Source organism: Dipodomys merriami, unplaced genomic scaffold, assembly GCF_024711535.1.
Source record: "Dipodomys merriami isolate MVZ:Mamm:240054 unplaced genomic scaffold, mDipMer1.0.p SCAF_13, whole genome shotgun sequence".
Classification (NCBI taxonomy): Eukaryota; Metazoa; Chordata; class Mammalia; order Rodentia; family Heteromyidae; genus Dipodomys; species Dipodomys merriami.
Window position 1 is genome coordinate 22583117 of NW_027202604.1, and position 21927 is coordinate 22605043.

At 41.6% G+C, this 21927-nt stretch overlaps 1 protein-coding gene across 3 annotated transcripts in view; it reads right to left on the minus strand.

Annotated features, from left to right (window-relative positions):
- Adamts9 (ADAM metallopeptidase with thrombospondin type 1 motif 9) overlaps positions 1 to 21927 on the minus strand; it is a 149293-nt gene that overhangs the window by 74276 nt on the left and 53090 nt on the right. For all 3 annotated transcript variants that reach the window (XM_070018891.1, XM_070018892.1, XM_070018890.1), the window contains 10 exons: positions 19743 to 19924; positions 19515 to 19651; positions 18092 to 18209; positions 17775 to 17870; positions 11065 to 11231; positions 10841 to 10970; positions 9875 to 10001; positions 4952 to 5162; positions 4307 to 4471; positions 2356 to 2520 (listed from right to left, as the gene is read on the minus strand). In XM_070018891.1, coding sequence (XP_069874992.1) covers positions 2356 to 2520; positions 4307 to 4471; positions 4952 to 5162; positions 9875 to 10001; positions 10841 to 10970; positions 11065 to 11231; positions 17775 to 17870; positions 18092 to 18209; positions 19515 to 19651; positions 19743 to 19924 — 1498 coding nt within the window. The remainder of the gene's footprint in view (positions 1 to 2355; positions 2521 to 4306; positions 4472 to 4951; positions 5163 to 9874; positions 10002 to 10840; positions 10971 to 11064; positions 11232 to 17774; positions 17871 to 18091; positions 18210 to 19514; positions 19652 to 19742; positions 19925 to 21927) is intronic.

Here is a 21927-nt window from a genome sequence, read left to right on the forward strand (position 1 = left end):
TTTTCCTTTTCCCTGCCCCTCCCCTCCCCCCATCACTTTCTATCATATATATCCAGAGGGTAGACATCCAAAGAGATAAGGAAAAAGTGGAAAATCCTGAATTAATCTGATACCTCATCATATGATTATTATAAAATACTTGTAATTATTTCTGCCTCCAATTTCTGCTTTCCTGACTGCTATCTCCAGGGAGGAAGGAGCATGTGGTCATGGTTTTTACACCTCTCACACTGCTTAGCAGAATGCATGACTGGAACAGGTACTCAGTGGAGTTCTGTAATTTTGACCTTAGTTGACTGATTCAAAAACACATCATTTTCAAGGATGCTTAGTTTTCCTCAAAATTATGTATTAAAAACAGCAAGATTTCAGGAACTACCTATGTATGTGATAACCAAAAAGCTGGCTAAATATAGCACAAAGTATAGCTAATAAAGGAAACAATGTAGCCACTAAAAGCACACTGTTGAATATTTAAAAGCACTGAAAGAAAAAGTATGTTGGAAGAGTAATGTCATAGAAATAGCAGAGTAAGAACCTGTAAGAATTATTCCCTCCACTGAAACAACCAGAAAACTGGCAAAACTGACAGAATCAACTTCTTTGGAACTTTGGAGCCTGATTAAAAAAATTACAGCAATCAGATGGTACTTAATGAAGAAGGATGCTGTTAATCTTGGTAGCAAAGAGCCATGGTGTTTCTGGCTTTTCCATCTATCAAACTGACCACTTCTCTCACTACACAGAGGACAATTTCCAAGTAACTCTCAATACATCTACATAGAAAATACCACAAGGACTTCTCTGACCATAATGAAACAAGGCTCAGCATTAGCCATAGACGCAAAACTGGAGAGTTCACAAATAAGAGGAAACTAATATATTCTGAAACAACCAAGAGGTCAGGAAGAAATCACAAGCAATGGCAGAAAATCCTATGAGGAAAAAAAATCATGAGATGCAGTGAAATTTGTAGTGTAATGGCTATAAAAAAGATGATCTCAAATCAACTACCTAACTTTATATCTTAAAGAATTAAGAGGAAGAATAAACTAAACCCAGAATCAGAAGAAAGAGAGAAAAAAAAAAGATTAGAGAGAAAGGAAATAGATAAAACCAACAGAGAGGGGGCTGGAGTATAACTCAGTGGTAGGACATGACGTCTTGGATTCAATGTATTAAAGTACATTATGTAAAATTTCTTTCATGAACATTTATGACTTCAATCATATTTTAAAAACTACTTATTTCTTTCAGTTATGTGATTAGTCAAAGGAAGAACAAATCTCCTGTTATAAGATGCACTCAGAATGGCCTGATATAAACATGGATTTTTAGAAAAACAAATAGTCCTGTCAGCTTTAATAGATATATTCCAAACTTGACAGTGACCTGAAGTGTGTTCTCATCCTCTTATTCCCTACATACATGCAGATGTGGCAAAAGGATTGGATTTAGAAGTGTGACTGGAATCTTCCCTGTTTATGCAGATCCCATTGGCTATTGTGTTACTGAATGCTATGAAATGGGAAAACAACATGGAGCACAGAGACTGTAAGGGGGTAATAACACAGCTCCTCCTACTTTGTGATGCAAGTTTGGAAATGAAGACAGAGGCTACAGGACAGAAGTGGCCTTGGATGGAGCGGGTGAGGGAGAGTCATTCTGCAAGAGATTACATAAATGACAGCAAACAGCTGCTTGACTTCTTTTAGGAACAGGGAGTGCTGCTTAAGGATGAGGCAGAGCTCTCTTGCGTCTATATTAGGAAGGGCTGCATTCCGAGAGTAAACACAAGTCAGAGGGAGACACTCTCTCTTTTAGGAATGGTTCGGGTGAAGATCATGGAACCTCGGAAAGGATTCCTTCCAAGCTTGATCATTCTGTACCCTTCGATCTAATTAATTACGTTTGAACACTCTGATTTATGAGAGGCGAGCATTGCATTTATAATGTCAGGAACCAAAATATCCCTTCCAGATTCCAATCCAGACTCTCCTGTGAAAGGCACTGGCTTTCTGCAGCAGATCAGCAGAGGCCCAGGAAGAGATAACATCAGCCAGACGCCACTTCTGTTGCACTTTTGTTTAAATGCTCGTGTGCTATTGAAACCATGCGGTGAAACACGCACGTGGGTTTGTAGCTTGGGCTGTCGGCTCCAGCAGGGAAGAGACAGGAAAGCCACAGAGCCATGCATGCTTGACCTGTCTCTCCCCACCACCAAGGTGCTGTACCTGCCACACACACACCCCACCCAGCCTGTTAAAGAAGCCGGCCACTGGAATGTCCCTCTGTAAGCCCTCTCCAGATAAGGAGGGAAAAATGCAGTTAAGAATCTAATCGTTTTCCAAATACCTGTCCCCAGGAACCCGCCTGCCAGGATGCACATTCCGGTTGCTGACAGGTCTGCATAGAGGCAGGCTTGGCCGCGGCGTCACACATTCTGTCGTTCAATCGATCCTCGCCAAAGTGACACCAGACCTGGCGGTGCTTATGGCCTTTCCCACAAGTCACCAAGCACTGGAATGAAAAAGCAGAGCCAGTCAAGGTCATCTCTGATCAATGGGATGTGGGTTACCCATGGATTAGGATTAACAGATGTGTGCTTTTTACACACACACACACACACACACACACACACACACACACACACACACACACACACACTTCTCTAACAACACTCCAAGAGTCACTTCTCTCTTTTTTCTGTTTCATTCTTTTTGCTTCTATCTTCTCTCTTTCACCCTCTGTGTACTTCTAGTCTCTGAGCCAGTTTCAAACACAGAATGAATTCAACAAATCATCAAAATTCTAAAACATCAAAAAAAAAAAAACCCCACAAAACAACAATCTTGATTTTTCTAACATGGGAGTGGAGCAGGGGAATTGTGAGTCAGACCAATCTGGATTTTAACTCCTACACAAACAACTCAGAGAGCCTCTGTGGGTCTCAATTTCCTCAGACTACTGACTGCAAAGGGTTGTGAAATTTAAATGGAAAAAAAAGACCCAATACAGCGTTTAACACAATTTTCCTTAAAAAGAAAAGGTTCATTGAAATCATCATTACTATTCTCGCTCACTTTAGAAGATTGAACAGAGAACAGACATTAAAGGTAATATTATAATAATCCCAAATCTCAACTACCCAAGGGTTCTCATTATCAACGCTTTATTGCTTTCTTTCTGGTCTTTTTACCTAAGGAATTGTGAGTCATAATGAACTTACAGTTTGATTTCCCATTTTATCAAGTATTGCTATAGAAGTTTATGATTCAATCCAAAATGATCTTTAGTTAGTATCGATGATCTAAGTAAAATTTAAATGTATTACCTTCTTTCATCTTTTCTTTCGTCAATCAAATACTGAAAGTGTATCTGGACCTAAAGCTCTGGGATGACTTGTCAATATGACCAGAAAAGAGTCACTGCCAATCATATACTTGTCCACTATTTCCTCAGTGCTAACCGAATCCCTCAGATTTATCTGATAGTGAAAACACACACACACACACACACACACACACACACACACACACACACACAGAGTTAACACTGTAACTGTGAATGGGAGAAGGGGGTACTAGAAGACTCAGTTTCCCCACACTCCCAACCTGACCAGTTAACATGGAGCTTCTGATCACTTTGTGTTCACCTCACCACCCCTGAAGGTGGTGGAAGAAAACACCTTCTTGATGAGAATCTCATCAGGCTGAATAGCACTGAGGCATATTAACAGCGAGTGCGAATACTACTATACTGTAAGACCAAGAAAGAGGTTGTACTTCTTTCTTTTGCTGCCTAGGGTCACAAGGAATAAAGGAGTTGTCTTGTGCTTCATAAAGTAAGGGGTGATGAAAGGCATAGATGTGGAATATTCCGTTTGCCTCAGTCTTTTTTCTTTAGCCTCGTTTTCCTCCAGCTACTGGATGTGTTAGACAGGTGGACACTTGCTGGGGTCTGATTCTCTTACTTCAGAGACACAGAAGTGGGACACAGCTTGTTGGATGCCCTTAGGATTACTAAATCTCCAATTTCCACTCAGGAACTTAGTTATGGCTCAAAGAATAGGGAACGCAAGGAACAGCCTTCCAAGTCCCCAGTGATTAAGCTAATCCCATGGTGACTCTGAGGTCACTGGTGAAATTGTCACCTCCAGTACCATAGTCATGATGTGCGTGGGGAGCTAACACTGTTGCTTCTTTAAGGGAGAAGGGAGAATGTGCAGCAGACCTCGCTTTCAATAGGCCAGGGGAGACCCAGCATCAGGGGTTCTGAGATGATCTAAGTGAACCTCCCCTCTCACCTCTGACCAGTCTCCCGATTTCCACTGTGGACACGCAAACTCATTGCATCTCTGCACAGTGACTTTCTCTTGATGTATGCATTTGCTGTCATCCAGGACATCATTTCGAGTGTTGACACAAATAGCCCTCCTTCTCTGGCTTCCGCCATCACAGCTCTTAGAACACTATGTGAACAAAAAAAAAAGAAGTAAAACTTTTGCTGAGTTTCCCGTAAGGCATGCACATGATATGGGCTATGCTGTTTCTTCTGCCTCTAAACAAACCATCAACTTTGGTCAGGGCTCTCCCCAGTTTTCATTTTGGAGAAATCTTCTCATGCAATCTGTTTATCAGATTCATGTCAATATTGACTTACTGGTGTAGGAAAAGAAAATTGAAAATGGCCCGTAGGGGATAGAAAAGCGATTGGTTGTTGGTTTTACCACTCACAATTTTCCACATGCCATACCCATGTCAGACATTACAAGTCAATCAGGGAATTCTTTCCTACTAAGTTTGAATGGGGTCAGACATCATAAATCAATCAGGACTTTCTTTGCTGTGCAGCTTAAATGAGGTTTTGTAATATAACTCTGGGAAGAACTACCACCAACTCATCATACTTAGTATCTAAGAAGATTCCATTGGAGTAAGAACCAACTTACTTCAGTCCAAGCAGAATAGCGCCAGCCACCTGTGTTACACTCTCCTGAGCATTTTTCCCGGTTGCTTGGTTTGGGTTGATTACTGCAAAAGCTATCATCAACCTTCTCGGTCTTTCCATCTAGCCTACTGTATTTGGCACAGTAGATGTCTACAGTGCGATAACCCAAACCACACTGGGCACTGCATTCACTCCTGCTGGCAACATGCCACCTGTCAATACATAATGAGGAGAATTTAAAACACACACACACACACACACACACACACACACACACACAAAACCTATTTATCCAACTAGTACAAGAATGGAGTTCCTTTCTTCTTCATTCAAATACCAAGAAGCTCAAAGCCAAACACAGTTACTAAAACCCAGTTTTACAGCAAAATATCCATATATTTTTCATGCCTTCCAATTTATATGGCTGTTCCAGAATGACTGCCACTGGTGCTAACTTTGTGATGATTCTTGCCTGATAAACTTAGTCTGAAATTCAACTAACTGAAAAGGCAGGGGGAGGGAGGATCCAACAGAGGGAAAAAAAAATTATTTTTTAAAAGCTCAAGCTCATTGATAGAGGGACACATAATTGGGACTGCATTTGTGAAGTTGTTTGTATGGTTTTTGGTCTTAGGGCTTAAAGGCCTGGCCACTGTCCCTGAGCAATTTTGCTCAAGGCTAGCACTGCTCTACCACTTTGAACCACAGTGCCACTTCCTGTTCTCTGGTGGCTAATTGTAGATAAGAGTCTCAGGAACTTTCCTGCCTGGGCTTCGAGCCTCTGAACTCAGCCTCCTGAATAGCTAGGTGTGAGCCACCAGCACCTGGCTTATACTTGTATTATCTGTAACAGGGAGTGCAGATACCTTGAAGGATAAGCCATGTTCTATAAAACTTTCATTATATGCTTTGAAAATTAAATAACTATAGATTAACCTTAAAATTAAATCTATATGTCTTTGTCATCTTTATATCTCTAGTATCTACAAGAAAACTTTCCTGGCACATAGTAACCACTGATAAACTGTGCTGGGAGTGTTAATATTGCTTAAATTCTTTTAAAAATGTTTAAACAGCCAAGTCTAAACAAACGAACCTAAAGTGTATTTTGCTGATTAGATTTACAAACATAAGAGAGATAATTTCTCTATCATCTGCATCTGACTTGATTCTTGATGGTGAATTCTCTATTGCTCAGAAATTGGGCAGTTGTCCAATTTCAAGCAAAAAACTATCATCAAACTATCATTATAAGAGTTCTTCTATATACACTTCTCTTGGGGAGGAACCAGTGGGTGGTAGGGGACACAAAAAAACAAAAGAGAAGTCCAAGCCACATGTGTGTCATGGAATTTCTTACTAATGTCTGAAAGTAGGTCAAAGTTGGTCACTAGCAAGACAAATGGGATACAGAGATTTTTCCCATCAAAGTGACACCGTCCTGGGTGGATTCTGTGCTAAGCTGGAACATGTTAAGTGAAGGTCTGTAAACCCATGCTTTTATCTCATCCTGCCACCGAGGTGTGGAGGCACACTCTCATTTCCTACGTGAAGTGTGGCAAAAACATAGAGCAATTCAACAGAGGCATCTGGAATGCCCATCGGCCCTTTGGCTCTTGGCTAGCCTTTCATTGCCTCCATTGCCATTTCCTTGTGGAAAGGTTATTTTCCATCCGGGATGAGAGGGGCAGGCATCCTGCCTCCATAAGAAAACAGCAACTTGGGCTGCAAAAGTCATTTCCCTGGTTTTTCCACAATCCCCAGAACCTGAGCAGAGAGCCTTGAAGAGTGTGCCGGAAGGTCACGAAACTGCCTTCGAATACTTCTTAAAATGCTATCCTAGGTTTTATAGTCTCTTTTTCTGGACAGTGATCTCCACTTCAGGGTTTTAAGGCTATTCATTTCATTTCATGGGAAATCAAACACAGAATGTTTAATAACTATAGTCTAGACAAACATATCCCAGTGCGTTAATAAGTGGAACATTTTCACATTGGAAGGAAATCTCCATAGAACGAGATTTGTGACTATTGCTCATCTTCATGACCAGATGAAGAATGGAAACAGCTTCCTGGTAGGGGTTAAGTTCATGGGCTCTAGAGGGAGATGACCTACACTGCGCTAGCTAGATAGGAGACCTTAAGCAAGTTGAGAAACTTTTCTCAGCTTTTGTTTTCCTCATTCTTCATGGTGGTGTTTGAGAAATGAATAGAGCTTTCATGATAGGGTAATATAAGTTCATATGTAAGATCATAAGATAATATAAAATCTATCCTACTAACATAGGGCTATTAATTGAAGAATATGTAGCTGCTAAAAACAACAATTAGAATGTGACTATTACAACTTTTAGAGTGATAGGAAATATGACAACCGAATAAAAGGTGAATCTGAAATTGCAGCCTTTCTCAATTTATTATAACTGGATCTCAAGGCATCTTATAAATTCAGGTGTTTCCCCCACTACCACCACCAAACTTTAGTGATTAATTCAGTTCAGCAGTTTTTTTTTTTTCCTTTGTGTCAGCCATGGGACTTGAACTCAAGGCCAGGGAGCTGTCCTTGTGCTGTTTTTGCTCAAGGCAGGCATTCTACCACTTGAGCCACAGTTTCATTTGTGTATTTTTGCTCGGAAGTTGGAAGTAAGAGTCTCATAGACTTTCCTACCTGGATTAGCTTCAAACTGTGATCCTCGTATCTCAGCAGAATAGCTAGGCTTACAGGCGTGAGCCATTGATACCTCATATATATAATATATGTATACATATACATATATTATTTTTCTGAAAGTAACCTTTTCTTTCTGAAAGTTTTCTATTCTAAATCAATTAGCTGACACACATGGTCTTATATGGATATTAACTAAAACAAGAATATTGCCCATTTTCTTGATCCATTCATCTACTGAGGGGCATCTGGGTTGGTTCCATATCTTAGCTATTGTAAATTATGTTGCAATAAACATAGTTGTGCTGGTAGCTTTAATATGGTCTTGTTTGTAATCATTCAGTAAATGCCTAAAAGTGGGATTGCTGGGTCACAGGGGAGCTCTATGTGGAGTCTTCTGAGGAAACTCCATACTACTTTCCAAAGTTGTTGGAAATGTGGTATATATACACAATGGAATTCTAAGCCTCCTTCAGAAAGAATGACATCGCCCAATTTGTTAGGAAATGGAAAGACTTGGAAAAAAAATTATATTAAGTGAAGTAAGCCAGGCCCAAAGAAACATAGGTCCCATGGTTTCCCTTATTTGCAATAACTAGTATATGTCTGGGACAAGTAGAAAAGATCAGATAAGATGATGTTAAGCGAAATGAACCCCAAGACAAGTGGTTTTTATTTCCTTGCTATTGTTTCTAACGTATTTATAAGGTACCATGTGATTTTTTGTTGTTGTTGCTTTGTATGTCCCTCACCCACGGTATAACCCTCATTTTCACTGTATTTGATGTTGGTATAATTTGGGGAGGTGAAGGGAAAAAAAATTGTTTAAATAGGGATACAGATTGACCCACTGCAACAATGAGATATACAAGACACTATGTGGAAAAAAGAGGTTTACAATTTAGGCAGGGGTGGGGAGTAAGGGGTGGAGGGGTGAAGGTAGTGTAGCTGAGGAGATGGGAGAGAAGGGATGGCAGGGGAAAAACAAAGGAGGAGGCAACAATGCTGAATAAGAAATATACTCATTACCTTGCTCATGTGATTGTAACTTCTGTACAGTATTTTTACAATAAAAACGTATTAAAAAAAAAAGAAATGTACTCATTACCTGCTCATGTAACTGTAACCCCTTTGTACAGTATTTTCACAATAAAAAACTTAATTTTTAAAAAAGAAAAAAAAAGAATATTGCCCAGTGTATGTTTATCTGTTACTGTGGTCTAGTCGCTGTTATTTTTTACAATGACTTTGTCCATGCTTTTTGGCAAGTTAATAAGCAAGCAGATCAGTAACAAATAGAGAAATCGAGTGGTAGAGTGGAATGATCAAGGTTTTGGAAGGGAGAAATGTAACTGCCACTCTAATTCCCCTGGCAGACATCATTAATTGATTGCAGTACTTCTTTTTCTCTCAAAACTTCAACAGCGGCTTACAAACATCTATATGCCAGCAGTACTGGCAGCCAAGACTCCTAGACAGAATTTGGCATGGTGATTTGGAAACTTCAAAATGCTGAAGTATTTATCTACTTGGCTACTTATGAATGGAAAGACTTAGCACATTCACATACCATTCTAGGCTAATAATCTCTCACCTAAAAAAAAAGGAGATAAAGCAGCCACTCACCTTACCCAGCATGTAAATTACCCATGCAACCCTCAGGCTATTCAACACTTGAACAGGACACAATCGATCTTAAGGGCAAATGGCAAGGCTTTAGAATTTCCCACCTGCTCTATTATTTCCTGCTTCAGATTTCATAATTTTCTTAAATACAGAACTGTGTGAATATCTAGCTCTCCACATGTTGTTTCCCTAATTCCTTTTCTCTTAATTTAGTGCAACTTCTGTGTTCTAAGGGTTTTCCTTGTGGTATACTAGGAAATAGATGGAAAACTTTTTGGTTCGATAGATGGATAAGGATTCTTCTCCTTGTACTGCTGGCTTTTAAACAAAACTTTGCATAAGATATGACTCCATTGTACAGCCAATACCTACTTAGTGACTTTTAAGGATCATATGATAATGTTTTCTGGCAAGTGCCAGACTCTATTAAACTATTTTTAACTCTTAAGAGAATCAAAAATATGGAGGTACAGTCTTTGGTTAATGGGTTCCAGAGGGATAGCGAATTGGCTGAAAGTTGTTTCATGGAAATGCAAGAGGGGTAACAAAAGTTCAGCTGTCTTCTTTCTGATCTGCCTGTGCACAGCCTCTCAGCTCAGAGGTAAAGACAAGGGGGAAACTTAGGCCCCACCTTAAGTCGCAGTCTGTGGCACAGGCTTCCGTGACAGGTCCTGGCTGGGGCAGCCGATCACATCTTTGATCAGAAACAGTTAGCTGATCAGATTCCCTGGTACAAACAGGTCTTCGTCTCCGCTCCCCTAAGCAGAGTGGAAAGAAAATTAGGAAAGAAAACCAGCCGTTATTCAGTGAAAGATTTTGCAAACATTTTCTGTTTAGAAAGGCTAGACTGTAAATGTGTTCCATTTTGTGGGCCACAGGATCTCTGTTGTTGTACTTCTTTTACAGGACAGAAACAGATGCTCATTGACAATACATAAACAAATTGGTGTGGCTGTGTTCCAATAAAACCTTGTGGATTAAAAGAAGGTGGTAGGCTGGATTTAGCCCTATGGCTGTAATTTGATGACCCTAATTTAATAAAAGGAAACAAAATAAATAACATATAATATGACTATTAAAACCACATCTCTGGAAAGTTAACTTGGCACAGTTTATTTGGCTTGGCTTCACACATAGTGTGCAAACTTCTTAGAAGGAAGAAACCTAACATAACCCGAGTCTCCTCAATAGTTTCACTTCTCAGCCCCAAACTGCCAGAAAGATCAAGAAAAAGATTTGAGGACACATGTAAGTAGAAAAGTTTTCAGACTGCATATATGCAGCTGTGTGGGGGGGGGGTGGAGTGGGAGGGTATATTTTGGCAGGACTGGGGTTTGACTCAGGGCTTTGCACTTGCTAGGCAAATTGCTCTACCGCTTCAGATGTACCCCTAATACTTTTCTGCTTTTCTTATTTCTCATAGAGAGTCTTACTTTTGGCCCATGCTGGCCTCAAATCACAATTCCCCTGAACTTAACCTCCCAAGTAGCTAGGATTACAGGCATGAATCACTGTGCCTGGCTGTGCAGGTTTTTTTTTCTTTTTCTTGACTTAAAATCTCTTCAAATCCAACCAAACTGAAACTCCAAGCAGATACCTTGGCAGGGTTTGCTACACGCTTGCCAGGGTCCATGACTGTTCCAGTAAAACTGTTGAGGCTTGTCATCAATCGGAATATTGAATGAATAACGCACATCAGGGTTGAATAACTTTCCCACCGACAAAACCTGCAGATGTGGGCAAAATGGAGAGAGATAGTTGAGGATCTGTGGAAGTAAAGAAAGACAAGACCTCATGAGCTTGTTGTGGCTGAGTGTTTACCTGAAGCAGAAGTTCTTGTTCAATACGGTCTGTGGAATTGATTCTCTCCACAACATTGTCAGAGCCACTGTATTCAATCACGGCATTTCCAACACGGATTTCCCTTTTGGACATCGTGACCACAAAATCACCATTGAGTAAGAATTCACCTTTACTGCTTGATAAAGCTGTAGATGAGAAAAGAAAATTTGCTGACTTCCTGTGACTAGCTGTGTGAAACAGGAAGTCATGATTTGATATGCAGAGAGGCAGAAGACAGGACACTTCTGTGCCAGACAGGCCTGAGTTCACATTCATTTGACTTATCCCACAGTTGCTGTGTGGCCTTGGACAATCGTTTTCCCTCTCTGTCTCTAGTTCTTGCCTTCTAACATGAAGATAAAAACACATATCCCTTTATGATACCTGACAATGTGATGAAAGATACAGATCCCAGTCTGTCTGGGGGTTTAGAACAACCTATAGTTACAAGATTACAAATGGAAGCAAAATATTATGATTTGAAAATACTATGACTTAAAACATTATGATGTGCTGACTAGTTGGATACTTATGCTAACTGATTTTCCTACATATATATGCATATCTGACATACATTGTAATTAGCTGAGCTTACTAAGCCTTCATTAAGTCTTCTTTGTTTGGCAAATGTTACAATCTTAAAATACATGGGCAATATGATGCTCATATGTCACTTTTCCTGGGAAGCCTTCAGTGGAGACATTCTAAAATGGCCTCACCAGGAATGCTGGTATGCTGTATTTACTACTACCACTCATGTCTTAAACAGCATCGGGAAGGTTTTTGGGAGAATGAATTGACTCTAAATCGTGCAAAAGATGAAAGAGTCAATGAAGCTGAAATGAGATATTGGAAAACTGCTTGAGTCAAGTGGCAGATTCCTGTCCAAATGAGAGTTCGATCAGATTGATCAACAGAGTTCGATCCATTATGCAATCTACAATAGCAAAATTCACAGAATCAGTGGCCAGTAATGGCTGCCCAGGGTGGAGATGAGGAAGGAAGGGATGGGGTAAGAGAGAACAATGTTTCAATCCTGCAAAATGATTGATGTTCTAGATAGCTAATGATAGCATAGGGATTACTTGCTAAGGGGATAGACCTTAAAAAGTGTTCTTACCTCATACTCTCTCTCCCTCCCTCCCTCTCTCTCTCCCTCTCTCTCTCTCTCTCTCTCTCTCTCTTTCTCTCTCTCTCTCTCTCTCTCTCTCTCTCTCTCTCTCTCTCTCTCTCTCTCTCTCTCTCTCTCTCTCTCTCTCTCACACACACACACACACACACACACACAGAGGAGGGAGAAGGTGGTGCATTCTACCACTTCTGTGCCAGATCATAATCCCTGCACATACCCTCACATGCCCTGGGTCCGGGGCTGGGTCTGTCACAGGTGCTGAACTTCACACCAACACAAAAAGGTGTGACTTAGAGATGATTGGTTTCCCAAAGCCAGGTGGCTTCTAAGCATGAAAATCTGTCTCCAGAGCTTGTGAACAACGAACGTTTTCTAAGAAGAGTCAGCAAATGCTTGTTGAAGAAATGGATTACTTTGTGCATTTTTCCCTTTGTATACAAACAGAAGCCAAGTGTGTTTAGGTTGCAGATTTTAAAAAAGAAATGGAAATAGTGGGTTTTGTGAGACTGCATGAACCTATTTGTGTTTTGAGAAAAGAAAGATTTAAAAGTTCACTTCTCTTAACCCCAGAATGATGACAGCCCTACGAAGGTACTCGGATATTAAAAGATGAGTGATGCACGTGATGATGGTCCTGCCCAGGAGGACAGTGCACCTACAGCCAGATGACTATTTCCCAGCCAGGGTAAACCTCCAACAAGCTTGTCTGGCCTGCAGCTCCTGCAGCGCGAGCCCAGCAGCCATGCAAGATGCAGGCCTCACAACGGGTCACTGACTGGGGACAAGGTGGTTTCTGTGGCACCTCAGGCATCTGAAGGCTACTTCCTAAAGCAGGTCACTTATGTGGTGAGGGCATGATGGGCCATCAACAAAATCACCAGATCCTGTCAAGTGAAGCCTCGTGCTGGCTATCCAGCAGATGCCCAACTAAAACAACATGTCCTATGCCAGTTGTAGACATTCAACAGTAATCTGATTCCCTTCACAAACTGCTGTGGTCCCATCTAGGTTAATTCTGGGGGTCTTTTCGCTTGTCTCCAGGCCTCTCTCATGTTTGTGCTGACTTGCTAGCATTTCACCCTGTGCTGTTTGTTACTTATCCCAGTTAATGGGGACTAAAGAATGGGGATATGGGCTCAAATCAACCTTCTCTTAATGATGAGCTCTGATACATGGCTTTTCCCAGTTCTCTGTAAAGTCAGAGATGAAGGAGAATTCCTGCTTTATCTAGCACTGAATCGATTCCTGGCTTCCCTCTGCCACAATTAATCAAGGGCTAAGTGTCCTGGAGAAAAATAAGTATCACAGAAATGGCTCCAATTTTCTCCTAAAGAGACAGGAACATGGCAATGGCAGTATACACCAAGTCTGTGTGAAAGGACGAGCTGTGACAGGGAGACTTTTCTGCTTCGGTACCTTGTGAAACAAATCATTTCCTGCAAATAGGAGTCTCCTGCTCGACCTCCCGCTAATGCGATTAGGGGAGGTAATTTCCTGGGTTGCTTTCCCTCCCATTGCACCCATCAGATCTGGGTTACTACAAAGGCCCTCTCTCTTGGAAACTGCTCCCTCATCAAAACACACAAGGAGAGTATGACTTGACTGACCTTTATATAACCATCAAGGATAAGGATGAAGGTTGCTTAGCAACCGAACCGCAGTGACTGAACTCACAAAACTAAGTGTGGGCTGTAAGCCCCCTCAGTACTCTATTGTCCCCTGCTATAAGCCAAGAGTAAACACACACTCTAGACTTAATGACATTGAATTCTTCCTAACTTGTTAAATGACTGTGAGGTTCAAAAGCTGAGGTGTCAGCTGGCACACTCAATGGACCGTGACTTGCAATCAACACTTGCATTCTTTTATTTATTTATGTACTGGGGCTTGAACTCAGTGATTCACCATCTCTCTTTGCTTATACACTGAAAGACTAGTGCTTTACCACATGAACCACATCTCCACTTCCAGCCTTTTGCTTGTAAATTGGAGCGAAGAGTCTCACGGTTTTGTCTGCCCAGGCTCGTTTCAAACCCAATCCCTGAGTAGCTAGGATTACAAACATGAGCCCCAGCACTCAGCAATGCTTGCATTCTTTTTATTTGCTTCCAGAGAGACTTTCTAAGGCATGTGACTTTCCCAAAATACTCCCTTTAAGAGCCAGAACTTGCTCCGACTGTCTATCCCTGAGCCAAATCTGTAATTTTGTTGTCATTCTTTACCAAGAGATTAAGAAATGTCCAATGAAGAATAGGTGAATTTAGGTAGTTTGCATGTGCTGATGAGGTTCAACTAAATTAAGGCCACTACTTGGACAGAGATCATTTTCCCAAGAAGGAAGAGAAGAGAATCCTTCTCCCTTTGAGGAGCAGAAATGAATAAATTCAATGTGACTTCCAGCTTTCCAGAAGTTAATTAATAGACGAGGAAGTGACTATAGCTACTTGATTTAATTAGCAAGTAGTTATAGTGAGGACACGTAGACTAAGTGCTCATATTAATAACCAAAAGCCTGGAGAGAAACACTTGATCCATTTTGCACAGTTAGGGAAATAGCAGTGTGGATTCCTCCCAAAATAATCTGAAAAGAGTCCTTGAGAATCCTGTGAACTCTCTGACTTCAATTCCTTCTTGTGGGCATATTGCTAGAGATTGAACTCAGGGCCCTGCACATCCCAAACACATGACTTACTACCAAGCACCAGCCCCAGCCCTGTTACTTTTCTTATGAAGTTGCCTTTTAATTGAACATTTGGGGGGCTGGGAAGGTGGCTCAGTGGTAGATCACTTGCCTTGCATGCATGAGGCCCTGGGTTCGATTCCTCAGCAACATATAAGAAAAAAGAAAAAAGCCGGAAGTGGCACTGTGGCTCAAGTGGTAGAGCGCTAGCCTTGAGCTGAAGAGTTGAGGGACAGCGCCCAGGCCCAGAGTTCTGGCCCTACAACCGGACCCCTCCCCCCAAACAAACAAACAAACAAAAAACATTTGGGGCATCAAAAAGATTATGCCATTTCCTTCTTTTTAGTTAATTAAAGTAGGACTCTGTGGCCTTATAATGAAGAAATGAATCTTGATCTTCAAGGTATTTCCACTTTGCATGAAGTACACAGTGGACACTCAGTAAGTCCTAGACTGGGCAGGCTTGTAGTAGCAGTCCAATATGCAAAGGCATGGCCCCTATGTTAAGTAAGTACTGGGGATCAATCAGCTAGATAAGTAAGTAACACATCTTCCCATGCTAGCCAACAACAGCTCCAGCCTTTCCATTGCTCAGTTCACAACCTGGGAGTTGGGACTCCTTTCAACTCCAGGACAAACGTCATCCATCTCTCTTTCTCACACACCATGTCTAATTCATCAACAATTCATGATGGTTCCAAGATCAAAAGGTTCCAAAATCTGATCATCTTAACACCAACTACCTTTTATGTTACCACTCACTGAACAAAACCATCAGCATCTCTGTCTCTATTGTTTTTGTTGTTGTTTTCCCCAGTAGTAGGGTTTGAACTTGGGGCCTGACATTTGGTAGGCAGACACACCAACACTTGAGCCACAACTCAGCCCATTTTGCTTTGGTTATGTTTCAGGGTTTCAAGTAGAGTCTTGAGCTTGCTTGCTTGCTTCCTTCTTCTTTGTTTTGGTGGTACTGAGGTTTGAACTTGGGGTCTTATGCTTACCAGGCAGCCATTCTATACCTGAGCTTCTGTTCCAGCCCTTAGTTTGTTGAAATAATCTCTTAACCAGTGTTGCTGTTCTACACTAACCATGCCCCACTTATCTGTGCCTGATATATTGGCCAGAAACATAAATATGGTTATTATCATGATATCCTTTGGATGAAAACTGCCAATAGCTTCCTCTATCTCTCAGAATTAAGGCCAGAGGCTTTACAATGGCCCTACCTGTTCTAGTCCTCCTGTCTAACCCCACCTACTACTATTCTCCACCCATCCCAACATAGCCACACTGGCTTCCCTCTGTTCCTCCCACAATCCATACACGATTTGTACAAGCCTTCCTTCTGCCTGGAATGCTTTTCCCCAAGACAGCCCATTTTCTCTCTCTGCTTCCACCATGCAAGCCTCAGTTCTCCTACTGCTGTTCTGATTTCTCATACCTCTTCTACCTTCTAACAGTAGAGAGTTTTCTACAAAGCTATTATTTATTGTTTATTTTCCCCCCATAACAAAGTAAACCCCAAGAAGAGTTTTTTCCCCATTAAATTTAGGTTTATTTTTCAAAAGTTATTCTGCCTCAAGTAATGCTATCACATATTAAATAAGTGAATACATAGATGGATGGTGATCCACAGTAGAAAATGCTCTAATACCAGTCATGCATAAAGAAGTATGATTAGTAGGCTTGGCTATAGGATCACTGTTTATCACTGTACGAGTTCATGTAGACATTTCAAAATACAGACATAGGTTCAAAAATACTCATTAACTAGCTCAGCATGTCCAAATGCTTGGATTAAACCTCTACAGAAGCCATATTCTAATGGATATAGAGTTCCTGCCTGGATATTATTGTAAAACAGAAAGTACATTAATTTCTTAATAAATAAAAGAAAAATTGCCCAGCAAGACTGCTCTGATTTCTTCTGGATCCAAGTAAGCCATGGCCAGACCATGATGTACCTAGCTGTCCAAAGTCAACAGCTGAATCTTTTTCAATCATTCCATTATTGCCTACGCCCTTCTTTTAAAGAGTGGGAGAGTAAATTCAGTGATCACTTGAGGCAATTTGGAGATGAATAAACTGAAGTGGGACTGAGCTGGGAAAACTGCTGAAAATCTTGGGTGAGTTATGGTTCCATGTAAGGAATAGATACAAACTTATTATGTTGTTAAATATAAGGAACAGACATGAATTAATCCCAGAGAGAAGAATGAAGAATCTGTAAGTTTTTTTAATTGGCTCTTCTAGCAATGACCTGAGGGGGGAAAAATGTGTGCCATTATAGAACTGAAGGACTGACCAGGCATGATAAAATACTGAATGGGCTTACCAGGGATTTGCTACCAGTTAGAGCTGATAACATAAAATTTAAATCAACTAGTGCTGCTAATAACATTTGCAAATCACCCACAGGACAGGTTCTTTAGAGAGATTCAATGAGAGTCATAATTTCCTGCTAAATTTAGAGGGTAAGTACTTTCAATTTGACTTGGAGCCATTCTATTTTGCAAAAATCAAGAGAGAGAGAAAGAGAGAAGATCCCCTGCTATAAGACAACTACTTAACCTATGACCCATATTCTGGGGGTGTCTCAATGAGAACAAAACAAAATAATGAATTGCAAGATCCACTTCTTTCATGAAAAGAAATTCACCATGTTCAAGAGGGAGAAAGGGAGGGAAGAAGGGAGGGAAGGAGGGAGGGAGTGAGGGAGGGAAGAAGGGAGGGAGGGAGGGAGGGAGGGAGGGAGGGAGGGAGGGAGGGAGGGAGGGAGGGAGGGAGGAAGGAAGGAAGGAAGGAAAGAAGAAGCAGGCATCTATGACTCAGGAAGAAATCAGAATTCCTGCAAATGGCTGGGGCATGATACCTCACCTAAATAGTTGTCATCCTCAGATTTCCCTGAGAAACTGTGCTGTCGCACATCGATACTCGTAGCACCAGCAGGGATTCGAACCACAGTGTTGTAACCTGGAAAGAATTCAGCAGAAATTGAGTTCCATTTCACGGGTCACTTTCTCCAAGAACAGAATAAAAAGGGGCAAAAAGGACATATGATTCTATTAGGGGTCTTATGGATAATATCCCGCAACAGGACTGATTTTACGCTTGACCTTAATACTTGTATGTATTACATGGAGTGAACCATTTTGAAACTTTTCTCTTCTCAGTTCTTAGGAGCAGATTCTTACCATAATGCACTGAATTAAATATTCCTGCCACTGTTTTGCACGAAGAATTATCGCCACCACAAACCCCGCACTTATCTCTCCGGGCTTTTGAGTTTAAAACATGATCACATCCAGCTTGCTTTTAAAAAAAGAAAACATTTGAAATACATGGTAAGCATCAAATAGATGAAAAAATGGCAAATAATGCGTTTCTTTCCATGATGTGCATCTGAAATGACAAGGACGCGGTACCCCTTTCAAGATGACAAAGGTTGAAAACTCATACTGTCTACAGCCTGCCATTTATAATGCTGTCCTTGAATCTGTCACGATCATGACATTGTTACATATGGAGACTCCCCAGACCCACCCAGCTCTGTTGGCATTTTCAACAAGTTCCCCCAAGTGATGCGTGTACAGATTAAAGTTTGAGATATGCTGGTCCAGAAATAAGCAGAGTCAATGAGAAAAAAAAAATGAGGAGGCAGGAGGTGGTGGGAAGAGCTGTAGCTAATGATGACTTCGTGCCCATCTCAAGGGAAAAACCACTGAACACTTCAGGCTAAGAATGACATTTACGGCCAGGAGTTCAGCGCTGACATTTTCCAGTTTTCCAAGTGAGGATAGAAAATTTGATTTGATGTGAAATCCACTGCGTTAACATATTAGTTCTGCATACAAGGCAAAACACAAAGTCTGGAGCTTTCCCTACACACGAGTTTAATGTAGAAGAGAGCTCTCAGAGAAGCTGGGGAAAACCCCATTTCCAGTGTCTTTTTGTTCCACTATGACTCATCTTTCAAAAGAAATTCAAGGTGTTTCCATGGAGTGGGCCCAGAAGGGAATCTACATCACAGAGCCCACTGGGGGGGGGATGCGCTTACACTCAAACCTGACAGGTGAGGAATTCCAATTGGCCTTTGGACCACAAGCAAGGTACATATACATTAACTCAGCATCCGGCTGGGTTAGCAAGGATTTCTGACAGTTGGTTTCAGACCCTCAAGAAATCAGCGCTCTGATACCAAGCTGAACCAGCTCTTTCTCTGTTTAACCTTCCAAGAACAACACTCAAGCACTAAGAGGAATGATGAGTGGTGTCATCTCTTTCTCCTGACATCTTTCTGGAACATAGCTCTTCATTCTAGAAAAATGTGCTGTCAGGAAGCAGTTGGGATTAACCGCCCATGCTCAGGTTATAGTATAAATTGAACTGGTGTGAATTGTCAAGGGGAAGTTTTGTGTAGCACTCCACAGAGGTCCAGGGAAAACCTTGGGCAGTGGTTTTCATAAGGATGCATCAGAATCAATGGTCTAACGCTAATGGTTCAGAGAATACACTTTTGCCTAGGAGATAGCACACAGAGAACAGCAGCTGTTATTCTGTCAAGGAAATCATAACCCTCAGCTTGACAGCAGGAAGTAAACACCATGTGGGACTTACCCGGCAAAGGCCTTGCACACAGATATCATTTGTGTCCTGCCCACAGGGAGTCCCATCAACCACTCTGTCTCGGAGCTGATAGTAGGCTGTGTTCCCTGCCACTCTGCAGAACAACTTGCACCGATCCTTCATCAAAACTAGAGAGGAGAAACATGACACCCGTGTGACTTCTTTGTCTGGAGCCAGAGCAGGTCTGCCAACTGCGGGCACTGGCCCAGAACCACTTACTTCCGCTGTACTTAGGGACCCAGCGCACGTTCGGGAGCAGACCATTGATGTTAAAATGCTTGCCGTCGAAGTGAGCACACTGCTCATCTCGGAAATCCCTCTTCTGCTTCGGACAGGGCTCCGTATTGCAGGACTTAAACTTCATTCTTCGCCCCACACAGTACTTGCCACCATTTTTTGGCCTGAGACAATGTAAAACACACACGCACACACACACTGTATTATAAGGGTCACTCACTCCCTCAAGACTTCCTGTTTTCTAGGGAAGCAAATTTAAGGTGGCCAGGGAAAGAAGGGAGGGCCAGGGCTCTGTTTCCAAGGGCATTCTGTCTTCAACAATACAAAGAATAAACATGGGGCAAGTCACTTAACCTTTGCAAGCAGTAACACCTCTATCTGTGATATGAATGCTAAAACCTTGTAAGGCTGTCTGGAGGACCACATGCCAGGGTATGTCATTTCATGTAGGAAACACAAAGCCTGAATCTCTGAGACTATACTTCTTGTCTTTTTTCTCTTAGACATTTCCAATCCTTCCATTTTTTTGGTTTAGATTGTATTATTATTATTAGTAGTAGTAGTAGTAGTAATACTAAAACTGGAACTCAGGGCCTGGGCCCAGTTAGTCCTTTAGCTTTTTCACTCAAGGCTAGCATTCTACCTCTTGAGCCATAATTCTACTTCTATTTCCAGTTTTTTTGGCGGTTGATTGGGGATCAGAGCCTCACAGACTTTTTGCCTAGGCTAGATTCATACCATGATCCTTAGATCACAGTGTCCTGAGCAGCTAGGATTATAGGCCTGAGCCACATGCCCAACAAACAAAAACATTGTTAAGAACAGGTCCCCTTTCCCCAGTGATTCTAGTAAGCTACCAGGCTCTTTGAGCTCTATTCTTGGATGAGGGTGGGAGAAGCTTTGTCACAGAATCTGATAAATATCTGCTGGGTAGTTGGCTGGCTCCCCAGCTACCATCTGCACCTTGATTTACACTCTGGGGAGACAGGGGGGTGGTGGTGGGGGGAACATATGCCCTTCCACCCCCCCACTCATCGGCCCTCCCCATCCTTTCTCCTGACAGCCATTGTTTTGTTGTGTTGTGTTCTACAAATAACATAGGATAAATGTCACGTCTCCATAGTTTGAGTCACTCACTAAGAAGAGGAGAGAGCACACTGGTTCCCTTACTTCATATGACACCTTATGGAGTGTACTTTCTGAGGCATGACAGTGAGAATTTATTCCCAGCATGCAACATGTAGGTTCCAGATGTGACCCGGAGAGCAAATTATACAACTTACCCACCAGCAGTCAGCAGCTATCCCAATTCACCATTGATTCACAGTGGAATCTGATTTTGCCCACCAGTTAGTTTGAGCACCAACTCTTAATTTGGCAAGGGATTCACAAATGCTCCTGCAGGGAATTCAGGTCTCAGGAAGAACCGCCCAAGGAAGCTTGTCCTGACACTGCTATAAATGGGCTCCTTCATCCAAGATGTGCCGAGGGAGGTGAAGAACATGGATGTTGTAGGAAGAAGGTGACTCTGTGTAAGCTTCCTGGCTCTCTGAGTGCTGAGTCCCTGCAAAGCTTGCCATGTACTAGCCATCATTTTTCACAAAGAAGGCTACATCTAGGAATGTCCAATGGCAGGTAACAACAGCAGTGTCTGTGTCTAGTTGCTTCCCCATTAAGTACGATTATAGCCATGTGGTTTGTATCTGCATTGTTCATTTGACTTGCCAGAATTCTTTTTTATTTCTTGCCCAAGAATAGGGCTGATGGGGTACTTTTTTATCAAGCAACAGGAAGATCAGAGAGGTAAGGACTTTCCCCAACATCACGCAGCTAGTAAAAGAGCAGAGTCAGGACTGGAACTCAAGTTGCCCAGGCTTGGTCCTCTCTTTTTTTTTAAACATTATCCTAAGGGACTGTGGTGTGGTCTGGTCTAGTTCTTCTTGGCAGCCTTGGTTTGTTGGATACCAAATCCTTTCTTCAGTATCAAGACACCCAAGTCTCTTATGCATAAAATACCATAAAACAAATATGAATAACTAATCAGAACCATACACCTGTTTGGGTAAAATTTGTTTCAAAAGTCTTATGAGAAACACCCCCTTCTGTTTTTCCTAAGGCAGAAATTATCATTATGGACTCTTTTAAAATATCCAACTGTTTTCATTGG